Here is a 15982-nt window from a genome sequence, read left to right on the forward strand (position 1 = left end):
CGGTAAAGCGGAGAGCTTCATGGTGCGTTGAGGGATTAATAATCAGCATCTAACGTGACGATAAGATGTTTATTCAATGTTATGTTATCAACATTATATTTCATCTGCAGCAGCATTGTGAACAATTTGTAATCATACGTTTGGCCATTAACTTGTGAGTGCATCATTATATTGAAACTGCAAACAGAGTCACATTTCGTCACATTACATTTCGAATGGCAGATTAATGTGTGACTAGATTTATTTCTAACACGGTAGAGTTAAATTAAATTGAACGTGGCAAGACGATTGACAGTTAAGCGATGATTGGATGCGCGTATTTAAATCATACACGCGCTGCTGACGTCACACATGACGCGTTTCCGTTTGGAGAAAGCGGGGATATTACCCATATACGTCACTCACAACAGTCTGAGGTCTACAGCGCCACGCCACAGTCTCATGCCGGAAGTGGGCGGAGCTGATTTATCTTCGCATACATTGCTCTATTTGGAGCGTTTCAAGCCCAAAGTTTAAACGATGTTAATAATGTCAAGTATTTAATTAATAAGTTCCAATTGAAGATAGATAGAGAGATGATAGATAGGCTAGATAGATACTCACTCATAGTTAAATCATATAAATATGTTTTAAAATAAACAATACTGGATATTAATACAAAATCAAATAATTTACGTTAAATAATGTATTTATAAAAAAACATTGTAACGTTTTTAAAGTAAAAAGTTGCTATTATTTTTTATTTATTTATATTATGTCTTAAATATTATACTAGATAAACTGAACACAAATCTTAACACACAAAAAATGAAAACAAAGATTGAGCATTTGAACATTTATTTTTATGACACAATATATTTGTTTTTTACTCAAGCATCTCAGAATAAACCTTTTTTTTATAGTACATAATATATATTACACAATTCTACACTGTTATGCATGATTCAGATTAATCAAACAAACCCCAAAACACACAGAAATTGTTTAATTTTATAAAATGTTCCTTAAAAATCCCCTTAAGTAGCAAAGGCATCATATACTAGCTTGGGTTTGCTTTAAAAAAAATACACAATCAGACCAAGGGGAATAAATTGAACTAAGTTGAAAGTTATTGCACAGCAGGTACATGACAAATTATTTCTAATATAAATGTAACCTCTATAAACATAGACAACTGTCTCTTTGGCCAGTTGTTGGTCAACCATTCAGCCTGTGAAAGTTGAAGGGCTTTTTCCTAGTCTTCCACTTTCAAATTTCAGAAATCAGGGCTCTTCCACTAAACTGTTGAAAACTTTTGGTTGTTCCACAGTCTTTACACTGCAGTGCAGAGGTCTTCTGTGATCCGTGGCTCCTTCATGAGACAAGGGTACAAAGAAATAGGATGAAATGTTGGAAGTGTTTTAACAATATCGTGTGTTGAAGTAAGGATGTAGCATGTATAATAAAGTTGTGAAATTCAGTTTCTCATGTCTAAATTTCTAACATAAATGATACCCTGTCACAATCAAATTAATTAACCATTTTTGCAGTTCAAAATGTATGCAGAAATTAAAGGCAAGCACTTCATAGGGCTTCTCACACTGAGCTTATCGTCATTCTAAACACACTTTTAACCTCGGGTAAAGTAACATTTCACACTTTTATATTTACGTGCTTTGGACAGTCACTGAACCACTGTGCCCTCTATATAAATAATAAAGTCAGCATTGAAGAGGAAAAACATCAAATGCAAACAGAAAACGCAATTGCAGCGAAGAAGAGACCATTTAAATTATTGTATAGTCTGAAATGTCCATTTAGGATAAACAAGGACATGCAAAGCTTGAGCATTTATGAAAACATATTGTGTGCAGTGCAGTGTCTGTCAGTGACCCTGATACTGCACATATGTTATCCCATGGTTTATTAAAGTACAGTGTGGAACGGCAGTGTATGAATACCCAGGATTAATTGTTCATCTCAGGTAAATGATGATCAGTGTGAAACATGAAGCAAGATAACCCAAGATTCTGTATACCCGGAGTTTACTATTTCAAGTGTGAAAAGCCCTCATGTTTTTTATCCTAATGAAGGGAAGCTTGTATTTAAAAAATGTTTACCTTTTCCTTCTTTTTCTTACCATTAACATGAAGATCATACTGTCAATAGAGCCATCCAACTGTTGTGGAACAGTCTAAACCAATTTAACATTATAGAATAGAAGAACATTCCTGGAAAATGTGACATATAACAACACACTATCTGTACAAGTAGCTTATGTCTTTATTAGAGCCTTTTAAAACTAACCTTGTTTTTGATCAGCTTCCATTATCCTGGGTGACATACTGATTGTCAATTTACTGCAACAAAATCAAACCGATATATATAATGCTTGGTTGTGTACTTAAATTTAATTTTAATGGGACACATTCAAACACATGAAATAGTGCATTTTGTTAGCTTAAGCACTATATATATATATATATATATATATATATATATATATATATATATATATATATATATATATATATATATATACACACACACACACTTGAAACTTTATAACCAACTAATTCAAAAGGGACAACAAATAAATACTATTTATTGCTACTGTGTATAAACAAATAACTCAAAACCTTCATACCTCCATGGACAGCTGTTTTTTGAAGTGAATTTGAAGGTGTACTGTGCCATCTGGTCAGTTTAAAACACTGGGCAGTAGAAACTGTTGCAGAATGTCTTGCATTGATGTACATGAAGTAAAGCTGATCCTCTCCAAATCGTAATGCCTCAATAAATTAGTGGGAAAAACACATAAAACACTGGTCAGTATCAGATAAAAGCAAATAAAAAATACGGCGCCAGCAACAAAATAAAATCACAAACAATTATGTTACTTAAACCAAGACCATATCAACAGACGCGATAGACATCGTAAAGCAGAGCACATTAGAAAAAAATAGAGCCACGTTCTATTAAGTGTTAATACAACAACGATGGATCAAATAGCCTACACAACACAAATAAACTTGATAGATTAAAACCACAACACAAAACAGCTGTTTACCGTGTTCTCTTCCGCCGTGCCGATTGTTGTTTTCGTGAACTCCGCCCACTTCCGGCATGAGACTGTGGCATGGCGCTGTTGTCCTCAGACCGTTGTGAGTGACGTATATGGGTTCTGCGGTTCTGCAGTTGGTTATTATTGAATTCACCCGCTTCACGGCGGACTGTGTGATTTAAATCACTGTTACTCTACCGTATGTCACTCATTAATAAAGTGTTGATGTTAGTCACCGTTGATGTGAACGGTGGCGAGCCGAATAACTCTCTGACCGGCTCTCCTTCTCCTCATACTTACCTGGCAGGGGCGACTCCATGATCAGTCAGGTGGATCGCCTAAAGTGAGGATCAGCCATTGCACAGAGGCTGTCTGACCTTTACGAATTCTCCACATGTGAGAATCTCGACTGCATAATTTGTGGTAGTGGGGACTGCGTTCGCGCTTTCCCCTCATTATGAAGTGAATAATAGAGACTGAGAGTACTGCATTGAATAGAGGTTAAGTTTCGCTGATTGGTCAAGAGTCTATGGCGAACGTAGACTCTAGGCCAATGACGGGCCGTAACTGTCTACGTTCAACGTAGACTTTTGCACTTCTCTCTAGAGAACGTCTATCTCGACTGCATAATTTGTGGCAGTGGGGACTGCGTTCGCGCTTTCCCCTCATAATCTGGATAATATTAGAAACTGATTGCACTACTCTAGAGCACATAAAATGGAGGACTACATTCCCTTACATATATACTTACCAAATGAATACAAACCCGTGAATTGTGCTTATGCTATAATTGACGTTCAGCAATATAACATCATTCAGAGTTTAGTCATTTTGGAGCAGTTTTTTCTCTAAATATCCTCCTAGGCATTAAGATCCCATTTCAAACTACTTTTGTGCAAAAAAACTCAACCATATTTTTATTTCTTGTAATGATGGCAAATATTTTCCTCATCTTGTTTGAACAGGACAAAACTTTATTAATCCCGAGCATGTTAATCTGCTGTTAAAGACGATAACAATGGGTTAGAAAGTGTTCAAAATAGTGTTGCAATGCAAACAAGACGAGAGCTCATTTAACAGTCGCAGATGTGAATTGATCAGTCAGAGAGAAAGATGTTTTTGTTAGTTTCTTCCAACATCTTCCAACATATATGAAATATCAAAGGTAATCACTGAATATAAAGCTGAAGTATTAATGTGATCCGGGATGTTTGGGACGATGTTCCTCACAGGTCCTTCAGTGTGTCCTGACCCTCAGGATTATCCAGCCAGTCTGGAGGCCAGCTGGCTTTAACACTGGGACGATCCTTCATCATTTCGTAATACTCCATCAGTCGAGGACATCTCTCTTTAGGACAGCTGCAAACCAGTCCAACATTAACACATTAAACCAGCCTCTGAGCTGAAGGATTCGGAGAAGGATTGCTAATGAGTTCACTCACTGAAGTCGTGGGAAACATGCGATGACGGGGAAGCAAACCACGTCCGCCATGGTGAAGTTCTTGCCGGCGAGGTACGACCCTTTACCCATCTGACGAACAAATGAGACGGAGTTTATTAGGAAGACAAATAAGGGTTCAAGTGTAATGGCTAATGGCTCATGATGCAAATATTATGGCATATTCTCTGCTTTGGGCCAGTCGTAGTCTAGTGGTTAGAGAGCCAGACCCAAAAGTTGCAGGTTCGATTCTCAATAAACTAGACTGATGTGCCCTTGAGTAGTGGCTGACCGATATATCGGCCGATATTTGACTTTTTTTTTAAATATCGGCAGATACGTTTTTCTGATTGGCCAAGAGTTTTCCAGTCCCTGAAAATGCTACTTAATATCTTTCCATTGAACTCAAATGCACTGACTTTACTCACCTAGAGTCTAACAATGTCCACAAAAATGTACTTTTTATAATTGTAGGTCAGGGTTTTTCTGCACATTGTAACACTTGTGGTGTTCCTAGTCAAAAACACTGGCCTACAAAAAAATCCTTATAAATCTCTCATTATGCTAACATATATCACCAAATATTGGATTTAATCTTTGTGTCAGCTTGTTTCCTTTTAGTTAGGACAGGTTTTATATTTATTTTTGGAACTGATCATTAGTTTTTGAGTGAAAAAAGCATTATTTGTGGACAATTGTGTCAATTTTACATAAAATATGAAAACATGCACCGTTGATCACACCAGTGTGATTTAATGTTTAACCAGGAAATTTGTTTAAAATGCTTTAATTTTGATCAAAATGAATCTTTTTCACAGAGATTAACTCTATCCTCAAATCAGTGCGGCCTACGATCAATCAGTTTCACAAATAAATACAAAACCTTGAATCCAATATTTGGTGATAAAATAGTATAAGTAATTTATAAGCTATTGTTTTGTTGGCCGGTTATTTTTGACCATGAACACCACAAGTGTGACTTTGTGGAATTTTGTACAAAATAAAAGTATTTTAAACAAATTTCCTGGTTGAACATTAAATCACACTGGTGTGATCAACAATGCATGTTTTCATATTTTATGTAAAATGTATAAAATTATCCAAATAACGCCTTTTCACTCACAAACTGAGGTACATACGCTCAGATAAACGAGGCCTACGATAAGGCCAAACAAGTTCACAAAAATATATAATACAATATTTGGGTATAAAACAGCATACATTTTTGTCGACAACAAAAGTGTTATAAGGGTTAAAAACTCAACCTTCTCCAAGTATCCGTCCCACAGTTTCAGCTCGGTAATTAAATTCTCTTTATTCCTCTTCAGGGCCGATTCGTGTCGCTCTCCTTCAGGGACGTACCACTCGTAGAAGGCCACGTCATCTGCACACACAAGAGTTCAACAGGAAATAACTGGATGATTATCGTCCGCTCTGTGTAAAATAAAACTTGAAATTACTGCGGTCTCCATATCATGTACAAATGTACGGTTGATTTCTATAGGGGTAAAAGTAAACTGTTTAATGAGGAACTTGCATAGACTGGTCAGATAATAGGTTAGTCAACAACTTCAGCCACTAGTAGGCGCTGTTGGAAGCCATTGAGTGTAAGAACCACAACAACACGCTTGTTTTCCTAATGCAGACCAGCGAGACATGACCAAAGCAGGACAACGGCGGCCAATAAACTACATGAAATTTTAATATTTTGAACCGGATGAGTGAAGCGAGACATCAGGCTGTCGATTAATAAACACTTGTTGTTGTGAACAAATTTTTTTGTCTTTTTTTAAATCTTAAAATAAACCAGGGAGGTCACACATCATGTTTGCTTTATTTTGTAAAAAGCACAAAATAAAGTTTTTTGTTGTAAAAACAAAATTTAGGCCTGTGTGATATTGAAGAAAAATGCGATATGCAATACCTTGTTCAATAATGCGATATTCAATACGATCTTGCTATTAGTGTGTAAAATCTATTTAAATTATATATTTTTTTAATGATTTAAAAACTGAGAATTATACCATTCTCTCTGGGAAAAGAAAGCATCGCTACAACTTCTGAAAGTGAACAGCCTTATTTTAGCAAAAATGAAAGTCACAAATCTGACAATATAATTTTAACATCAATTTAAACAAACAAATAAAATGTAATGCCAATATTTAAATACAAAAAACTCTTTGCTTGACTTGGTAATATGTACTTATATCAACCTAAAACTGAACATCCAGATAAACCAACACTCCTGGTCTAGGGGTGGACGATTATTATTGCTATAAACTATTTTAATTTATCTTTTTTATTAAAACTAAAAACGGTAGTCTTCACATAAATTAAATATACACCGATACGACTTGTGCACACACTTCAGTGTGTGTGTCAGACAGCACGAGACTGCAGAGTTGTTTTTCGCAAGTTAATGCATTTAATAACTCTTTAACGTCAAGCAATTCACATTACTAACAGTAGTCATGTGTCCAGTGTATTCATATTGCGTGCCGTTGCGATATTTACATTTGCAATATTTCGATATATTGCACAGCCCTAATACATTTTTACTGTGAGCGCACAAAAATAAAAGTAGACACTTAACCGTTTCAAATGATGTCGACTAAGAATTTGAGTCTCCTTCACACCGATAAAAAAAAAAAGTGCGACAACGACCCCTGCGGGTCAAACCACTCACACATTTTCTTCTGCAGGTTTTCGGTCTCAAACATCCGCTGGTAGACGAGTGCCTGTTCGGCTGGATCATCTGGGATCAGACGGGCTCCTTGAGTCTTGAACGCACTCTAGAAACCAGAAACACTGATCAGACTGTGACACTCATATAAACTCTTAACACACTTCGGTCATGAGTGTTTGGCAGGGCAATGAATGGCCTTAGTGGAACAGATCTGATACACTGCTGCTGTATCAGTGATGGAAATACATGACGGGAGTTTAAAATATATCAATGTTTTCACATTCACAAAATGGGTTTTGCGATAATGTGCTCGCTCACTAAACCTTTGCATTATTTTGTGAGCAAAAGCATTGCAAAAGTTGTGTGAATGCATGCAAAAACACTGAGACTGAGAGATTGACATTAACCCTTAACTGTCCCACAGGTGGGATGCTTAGCACTCTATATTTTGACCACCTTTCTCCGTATCCTATATTTTAGTAATCATCACAAATGATGTATCCATTCGAAAGCTTACGAACTCAAATTCATCCTGTGAAAACCGGATGTTTCGTTACGATGGAAACGGTCCTCAAATTTCTGAGAAGGGTATTCCTGCACAACCGGAGGCTGCAGTTTCAGGACCCCAGTTCTAAGACCGCAGATCTAGGACCCTAGTTTTTTGTGACAGCGCCACCTACTGAACTGAATCACCAAAACACTAATTTAAGATGGACGATGGACACCGATCAGACTGTAAGTACTGATATTCAATCAAGTTTTATTTTATAATGTTTAAACGAAAAACAAACTGTACTAAAGTGAGCTGCTAACTATGAATTAAGAATAAATTCACACGAATTAAGAATTTGTGTGCTAGTTTTATTAGTTACTATGATGTTCTTGATCGTGGCGTGGCCATGATTTATTAAATCCTTTTTGATTTTTAATGACTATAATACATCTAGCCAGCACATTATTAAACTTAAAAAGATGACAAATGTTGGTGTAAGGGTGTGTGATTTACCTGTAGCTTACTGTATTAGTGGGGAAACTTCCTGAATAATCATTGTTTTACCATAGTTAAGAATAAAATATTCTTACATAACTGCTCTGACTGCCTGGTTGCACTACAATATCAGCCTGTCTAAATGATGCATAATGTTTGACAAGTTCAACCTTTTATACTTTGGCTACGTTCTTATAGTCTGTACTTTTGCTGCGAAGGATTAAAAAGATTAAAATGAATCATTTAATTAAAAAAATAATAATAATTCTGTATGAATCTTGCACAAATTTTTTTTTGTTATCCTTGGAGCTGGACTGAAAAGACTGGGCATAATATTGCAGTGATTAATAAATGCATATTTAGTTACTCCAAACAAATACTATTATATTCCATTCTGCTTATCATGTAGATTTCATAATGTAACCGAGATGGCAATGGCTTTTGACGTGTTACCTTTTTTTTTTTTTGCTTTTAGGGATTGCCACGCCATCACTGTAGAAATGACTGCGGGATTGCCATGTTAATTTTAGAGTCTCAGTGTTTTTTTGTTGTTTTTTTTATTTTATTTTTTTATTTTATATAAGTATATGCTTACCGGTATATAGTATCTGTCAATGTCACACATCTTTCAGATGGACATGGCTTTCATTAGAAAGTGGTGGTGTCTTCTTTTGATGGAGCGCTTCCAAATAGAAGGGTATTATAACAATATATATTTGTATTTTCAACACTTGCTGGTTTTTATAAATTGTGCAGTATTTTATTGAATATATGTTATCATCTACAGTTCATTTTGTGTCATGGCTTATTTATCAAAACTACCATGTTCACCAGATTAGTATAAGGACTGTCAGTCATCATCCATTTAGCTAAGTAAGAAATGTTTACAATAGTTGCCTCACACTGTATGCAGCTTCAACTGTATAGCACCATGGTCTCAATTGGTGGGTATTGCTCTTATATACTTACAAATTTGGAGTTTGGAATTAGACATGAGTAACATTAATATTCTGTTTGGCTTTCTCTCTCTACAACTCCAACAGTGCACAAGTGTTAAATCATATATATATCTTTTTGGTGCTGTTGTTATTGCAAAAATGACATAAATATATATTCTTCAAACATTCTTGAGTCTTGTCTTGCCTCTGTACAATCTTTAAAATATCTGACTGTAATTTAGTGACTGCATATACTGATTCCATCATTATTTTACCTGATAATGAACTAATTAGTTAAAGTTAAGGAGGTTAATCAATATACAGTATAATTCAAGAAACTAAGATTTTTAAGGTACTCAACTTTTTTTAAAAGATTGATATACATTTTTCAATTATATTTTGTGTAAATTAATGTGCTTAAATTTAAAATTGTGACTCAAAGCAGGTATTACACACTTTGTAATTAACCTCTGATGCATTTTGAATTAAAAAAAAAATCACATAAAATATACTCCTGAGATTAAATATCTTTATACTATGTAGGCTACTAACTAAACCGCATGGGTCGTAGAACTGAGGTCCTGAAACTGCAGCACACCGCTATATCATCCAGTTCTGTAGGTGGTGCTGTCACAAAAAACGAGGGTCCTAGAATTGCGGTCCTGAAACTGGGGTCCTGAAACTGCAGCCTCCGGTTGTGCAGGAATATACTACTGAAATTTCTTCTAGCAGGCTCCTCCCCCTAGTGGGTGGTTTCATGATTCATATTACAAATTTTATTTGAACTACTTTGTCATCAAAATCTTTTCTAATCTTGAGAAAACACGTATCGTTGGAAAGGTCAGAGTAGGGCTGCAACGATTCATCGAGTAACTCGAGTTAATCGAATCAAAAAAATCCTCGAGGCAAAATCATCTGCCTCGACGCTTCGCTTAGTCCATTTAACTACACACAGATATTGCAGAAAGACATTTTTTGTGTAAGGACTCGGAGTATGAGCGGATTGCGGTTATATCCGCGGTTCAGGTGCGTAAACATCCCAAACATTGCAGGTGGATGAGAGAAATCGTTAATATGTTGATTTTAATAAAGACGCGGAACTCTCATATCACGCTAAAACGCAATGAATGCGTGTCGTTCTTTAACTTTCGTTTTCAGCTCATGTCGAGATCAAAGACCGCAATGCGAGAGAGAGCGAGCGGGCGGGCATCAGCACTGGTAATATCATTTAATATCGCTGTTTTTAAATGAAGAAAACTGTGTGTTGAGCTTCAGGATGCGACGCTGAACATTTAAGTTTCATTTGCGGCAGTTCACGCGTCAGCTGAGGAGATACGCGCGACTCCAAACACATGAACTCGATGGAGTTTGCAGCTTTGCACATGGTTCACCGTCATTGTGATGTGTGTGAAATCTTTAATGAGACTTTATATATCCTACTTGATAATATCTTCGAAATGCACCATTAGATGTTCTCAATACTAGGCGCAACAAATATCAGAACAAGCTGCGTGTGCGTGTTGTGTGTGTGTGTGTGTGTGTGATTAGCAGCGCTCGTGCTTTCAGAGCTCAGAGCTGCGTGCTTTCATTGATTTGTGTAATTTAAATATCACACTTTAATCATATTTATAGCTACTAACTTAAAGCAAGCTGTGTTACAATGATGAATGATTAGCTCAAAAGATCAGCATGTGTGATGTACTTTAACTGAATTAAACATATCTCGCGTTTGATCACGTTGTGAAACACTTTTACAAAGCTCGAGACAAATTTAGATTTTCGAAAACATTTTTACCTCTAATAAAACACAATTACATGGGCAAAACACTTTTACCAAGGACGAAACAAACTTATATTTAAGAAAACAAATTAACAAGACACAAAACACTTTTACCAGTCCCGAAACAAATTTACAATGACGTACCGGAAAGGGAACGTACCACACACTACTGGACGTGACGGTGAAAGGTGTTGTTGTTGTTGGTGAGCGCGGTAAATTCGTTTCGTGGTTGTGGAGTAAATGCATGGCGCAAATAAAGTTTATGGTGACCGAACATGGACTCCGGACGAGGGATGTTTTGCCCTTTTTGTGGCAAACACATGAACAGCTTAACGCGGTTCTGCTTTACGTGTGGTCGGTGTTTGGAGTTTTTAAAGGACAAAAGTACTAAGTAAGAAAAGCATTTTTTGCAGTGCAGGTGTCTCATATGGACTACTGTGATGATGTTTTTATTCCCTTTCTGGACATGGACAGTATAGTGTGCATACACTTGCATACGCTCTCGGACTAAATATAAAATATCTTAAACTGTGTGTGAAGATGAACGGAGGTCTTACGGGTGTGGAGCGACATTAGGGAGAGGAGTTAATGACAGGCATTTCATTTTTGGTGACTCTTTGAATATGAACATTATTTCTAAGAACGCGAACCCTGAACTCTCGCCACGCCCCTTTATGACACTATTTTACCTCCAGATACAGACACGCGGCGAAAGACTCGTTCACTATCAGATCTCCGTGCTTGAAAGTTGGAAACTGCAAAAAATAAAACAAATCAATAAAAGTTCAATATTCAAAACAAGGTTAGACATGTGTTTGTAACTCTATTACAGTCGCATATGTAGTAAACACATAATGCAACATTATAAATCACGATTAAAAAGACTTTTGCGCCTCACCTGAGCCCTCGGATTGAGCGCCTTCACTTCTGCACTCTGATACTCTTTCTTCTCAAACGACATGTGTTTGTGTTTATATCCCTGCAGAAGCTTCTCCTCGAGCGTGATCATGACCCTCCAGCACGGAGGAGAGCCCGAACACCAGTACAGCATCATATTCTGCGCCATGACTGTCAGTAATAATAACCGTAAATAATAATAATACTGTTACTGTGTCAGGACACCAGATTTTTGCAGCGTCAACTCAACACTTGGCGTTTCGAGTCTGACGTCGGCACGTCGGGCGCGGTTTGATATACGCACGCCAAGGCGCATGCGCAGTGACGCCATCTGCTGGCTGGAGATATGAGTGACAATAATGTGTTAAAGTGAGTGAATTATAAATAACTTTAAAAAATAATATCTGTAATTGACCAGTACATAAGGGGATAAAGACATGTATGATGTTATAATATTTGTAATAAAGTTTAAACATTTAATAAATGTCAACATTTAATGTATTAATAAACTGTATTGATAAAAATACAGTTTATTAATACTTTAATAAACACTTTAATAAACAACTGTATTAAATACAGTTTATTAATACATAATTTTTTATGTATTAATAAAAAATTTAAACATTTAATAAACATTTAATAAATGTTTATAATAAAGTCGACTTTAAGATGTTTTTATTGTGTGGCTATTAATTGTACTTTTTTTCTGTACAGCACTTTGGTCAACTGCGTTTGTTGTAAAGTGCTTAAAGGGGGGGTGAAACACTCAGTTTCAGTCAGTGTCATGTCAATCTTGAGTACCTATAGAGTAGCATTGCATCCTGCATATCTCCGAAAAGTCTTTATTTTTTTTATAATTATATAAGAAAGATGCGCTGTTCCGAGTCTTTCCGAAAAAAGCCGAGCGGGTGGGGGCGTGTCGTGTGAGCGGAGCTAAATAATGACGTGTGCGCGCTGCTGCTATTGCGTTGAGTCGAGTGCGTCGTAAAGCTGTGTCATCCCTAACAGCGGGAAAAAAACTTTATTCAAAATAAAAATATGGCTTTTAATCAGATACAGCCATACATCTATGATCCGGAATCAGACCCAGAGGCTGCAGTTGAACAGGAGCAGCAGCAAAAACGACTAGAGCAGGACGTCTCTATGTGCTACAAGTTATACACTAACTATATAATATGCTTAGCGACTTGTGTTATTTACATATTTATACTTGAATTATATCGTCGTATTTTTGTCTTTGAAGGTGTACATGTGGGAAGTGCAGTTGTGCACGTGTGTTTGTGTGTGTGTGTTTACGCGTGGTTTGTGTAGACAGTAAGCGGACTGGTTTTGCACGGCAGGCTAAGTTAGTGTTTACATAGAAAGACACGGAATAGTAGCGCATTTGAATGAAGAAGCGCGCTTATTTAGTTCAACATATTTCCCCCCTCTTTGTGTATTGTTGTTTGGAGTGCTTTTACAATACACAAACATAAAGTTACACATATAGTGGCCAGCTAAACAAATGTACACGCACTACACATCGCATGCTCCATTGATCAATTAACTATACGTGATCATGTTTGGGCTACTCGATGAGCATAGGCAAAAACACAGACATTTGAAGCAGTCTCACTCACCGCCTGCGGTTCTAACGTTGGGACCTTTATCGTTGGGACTGCTCCATCCTTCAGCATTAGGCGATCGGAAAATCCGGCGTCGAGCTGGGCCTTGTTTATGAAACAGTCGGCACCGAAATGCAGCGAACAGATATAAACATTCGCGCAACTCAGTTGCTGATCCGGAAAAGCAAATTCCATCCACTGTTGCCTTAACGCGGGGTTTTGGGGAATCTGTGCAGGACTGTCTTGGTCTGGCAACCAAAAACGCACTTTTTGGTGACATTGTTAGTTGTGCACATCACCTGTCCAGCATCCTACGAGCCAGCGCTTTGATGGGCGTAGCCTGTTGCTTTCGCTCTCTCCCTCTCTCTCTCTCTCTCTCTCTCTCTCTCTCCCTCTCTCTCTCTCACGCTCTTCCGGTAGAATTGTCCGTACGGCCCATACAAGGTAATTCCGACCTATTAACGTCAAGTGGACGCATGATCTCAAAAAACTTGCCGAAACTTATGACTAACCGGAAGTAGTATTTTTGACAAAGAAATACTCCCATCAAACGTCCACCCTTACTTTTGAAACTTTGTCCATGTTTAGTATGGGATTCCAAGTCTTTAACAGTGTAAAAAGATCAGTATGCATGAAACAGCATTTCACCCCCCCTTTAAGCTCTATTCGGACAGGATCAGATTAACTTGGAGACGTGGGGGTAAAGTAATTATTACCAGAGGTTCTCTGTGATTTCAGTCTCGTCTGAAGGTGCCATCTCGGTAATCATTACGGACAATGTCAGCGAAGATTACCGAGACTTTTACGTTCTGTAAAAAGCTCCGGAAAAATGACCTGGGGTTATACTAATCCCGTTTGAATAGACCTGCTGTAAAAATGTTTAAAAGTAGTTTTGCAAGCATGGAGGCGCTTGAAGAAGCATTGGGTTGTGTTGTAGGTGGTTGGACAACTCTGGCAAACCTCCAGTATTTTCTGCATAACATTTAAAGCAAAAAGATCAAAAGCACTTATTAGAGACACAACACTTCTTTAGGAAAGTGTCTATTACCAACACAATCCAATCAGAATCGTTAGACTGGACCTAACTGGTTTATGTAACGTGTATATATATATTTCAGACTGGCGCTCATGTTGTGCGTTTGTTCACGTGATAACAGTAACGTCATACACACATGACGACAAGCAGGTTACTGTGGTGTGTAAAGCGAGTTACTTCTCACACTTCTGCTGGTTTTACTGAGATGTCGTATCCCGTGTGAATTGGCCATTAATATTAGTGGTAAAATGACTTTACCCCCACCTCCCCATGTTAATCTAATCCCGTCCAAATAGGGCTTTAAAAATAACAAATGATAGCTATGATGTGTTAGGGCGGTAAACGACGAGGAATCAGTTGCAGGGATAAGTGTTTATTTAGGACAAACAAAATCAGGATCTGGAGAGAGAACCTGGAGAATGGAGGTAGGGACGTGGCAGTGGAGGCTGAAATCCTTGTTGGCAGACAGGTAAGGGAGATCCAAAATGGAGTATCCGGAAGGTCGGGATCTGGCAGCCAATGTAGACAGGGAAGCAAACAAACTAAACCTGAAATACATTGTAAAAAATTATATGTTCAATAAGTTATGACAACATATGTTTTTACATTGTTTCAACTCTTCAAAAAAAAATTAAGAAATGTTAAAATCTTTTTTTTAAAGTTATACAAGATGTAACTAATTTTTTTTAAGTCAGTTTAACATAATTTAAGTTGAAATAACTTAAACATCCAAGTTGATTGTACTTAAAAATTTCATCAGGCTGTGACTTTTTTTTTAAAGTGTAGCCAGACGGGAGCTCAAACAAGATTAGCAAAAACAGGGAAAAATAACAAAATAAAGGACGGGAAACAAGACTAGACTAAGACTAATACTACTACACTTTTTAAAAAAACATGTTGGTTTAACTTAAAGTAAGTAACCTGGTTGCCTTAAAATTTTGAGTTTATTGAAATTAAAAATTTGAGTTGATCCAATGAAGGAAATTGGTTTAATAAATAGAAACTCAAAATATTATTGTATCTGAACCACATAAAAAATGTGATAAATCGTGAAAATAGCACAATTTGCCTGCGTCATCACAAATAAAACACACCCATGGTTACAAAATCTTTTAATAACATTCAAATAAAGGTTGTTGATTCTCAAAAATGTTCATTGTATTAACTAAAAAAATATTTCAATGAACTCAAAATTTTAAGGCAACCAGGTTTCTTATTTTTTAAATAATTTTTTACAGTGTAGTACTGAAATAAAGGCAAGATCACAGTCTCAGTAACAACAGACAAGAGCCAGATAACTCAGCAAAGCAGAGATTCGACAAGAAGACAAGAGGAGAATATAAAGAGTGACAAACGAACTAAAACAGGTGTAATGAGATAAAAAGGTAACAATAGACAACACAAACAAGTCCAGAGATAATCAGACCGGGGCCCGTCGGCCCTCGCTTAATACATCCTGAGATGATTTGACAGATCCCAGATCTTCTAATCCTGATAACTGATCTCTGGCTAATTTGCGGATTGGATTAATATATCTGGATTAAGTTATCTGAGATCACTGCTCGTGCCTGT

At 36.9% G+C, this 15982-nt stretch overlaps 1 protein-coding gene, 1 long non-coding RNA gene and 1 other non-coding gene across 4 annotated transcripts; 1 reads left to right on the plus strand and 2 right to left on the minus strand.

Moving 5' to 3' along the window:
* Nucleotides 1-820: 820 nt before the first annotated feature.
* On the minus strand, nucleotides 821-3181 carry LOC137047636 (uncharacterized). 2 transcript variants are annotated; one of them, XR_010899216.1, is made up of 4 exons: nucleotides 2627-3181; nucleotides 2287-2339; nucleotides 2120-2173; nucleotides 821-1351 (listed from the first exon to the last, which is right to left on the minus strand). It is a non-coding gene; the product is annotated as an uncharacterized lncRNA (long non-coding RNA). The 2 variants fall into 2 exon arrangements; XR_010899217.1 differs by lacking the exon at nucleotides 2120-2173 and having other exon boundaries at nucleotides 2627-3179.
* Nucleotides 3182-3335: 154 nt separating this feature from the next.
* On the plus strand, nucleotides 3336-3497 carry LOC137048561 (U1 spliceosomal RNA). Its single transcript, XR_010899447.1, has one exon. It is a non-coding gene; the product is annotated as a U1 spliceosomal RNA (small nuclear RNA).
* A 684-nt stretch (nucleotides 3498-4181) lies between these two features.
* Nucleotides 4182-11983, minus strand: LOC137048539 (glutathione S-transferase A-like). Its single transcript, XM_067426781.1, has 6 exons — nucleotides 11772-11983; nucleotides 11563-11628; nucleotides 7168-7273; nucleotides 5747-5865; nucleotides 4486-4574; nucleotides 4182-4402 (listed from the first exon to the last, which is right to left on the minus strand). The coding sequence occupies exons 1-6, from the start codon at nucleotides 11937-11939 to the stop codon at nucleotides 4270-4272; spliced, it is 681 nt and encodes a 226-aa protein (XP_067282882.1). The 5' UTR covers nucleotides 11940-11983; the 3' UTR covers nucleotides 4182-4269.
* Between the last annotated feature and the right edge of the window lie 3999 nt (nucleotides 11984-15982).

Source organism: Pseudorasbora parva, chromosome 19 (genome assembly GCF_024679245.1).
Source record: "Pseudorasbora parva isolate DD20220531a chromosome 19, ASM2467924v1, whole genome shotgun sequence".
NCBI lineage: Eukaryota > Metazoa > Chordata > Actinopteri > Cypriniformes > Gobionidae > Pseudorasbora > Pseudorasbora parva.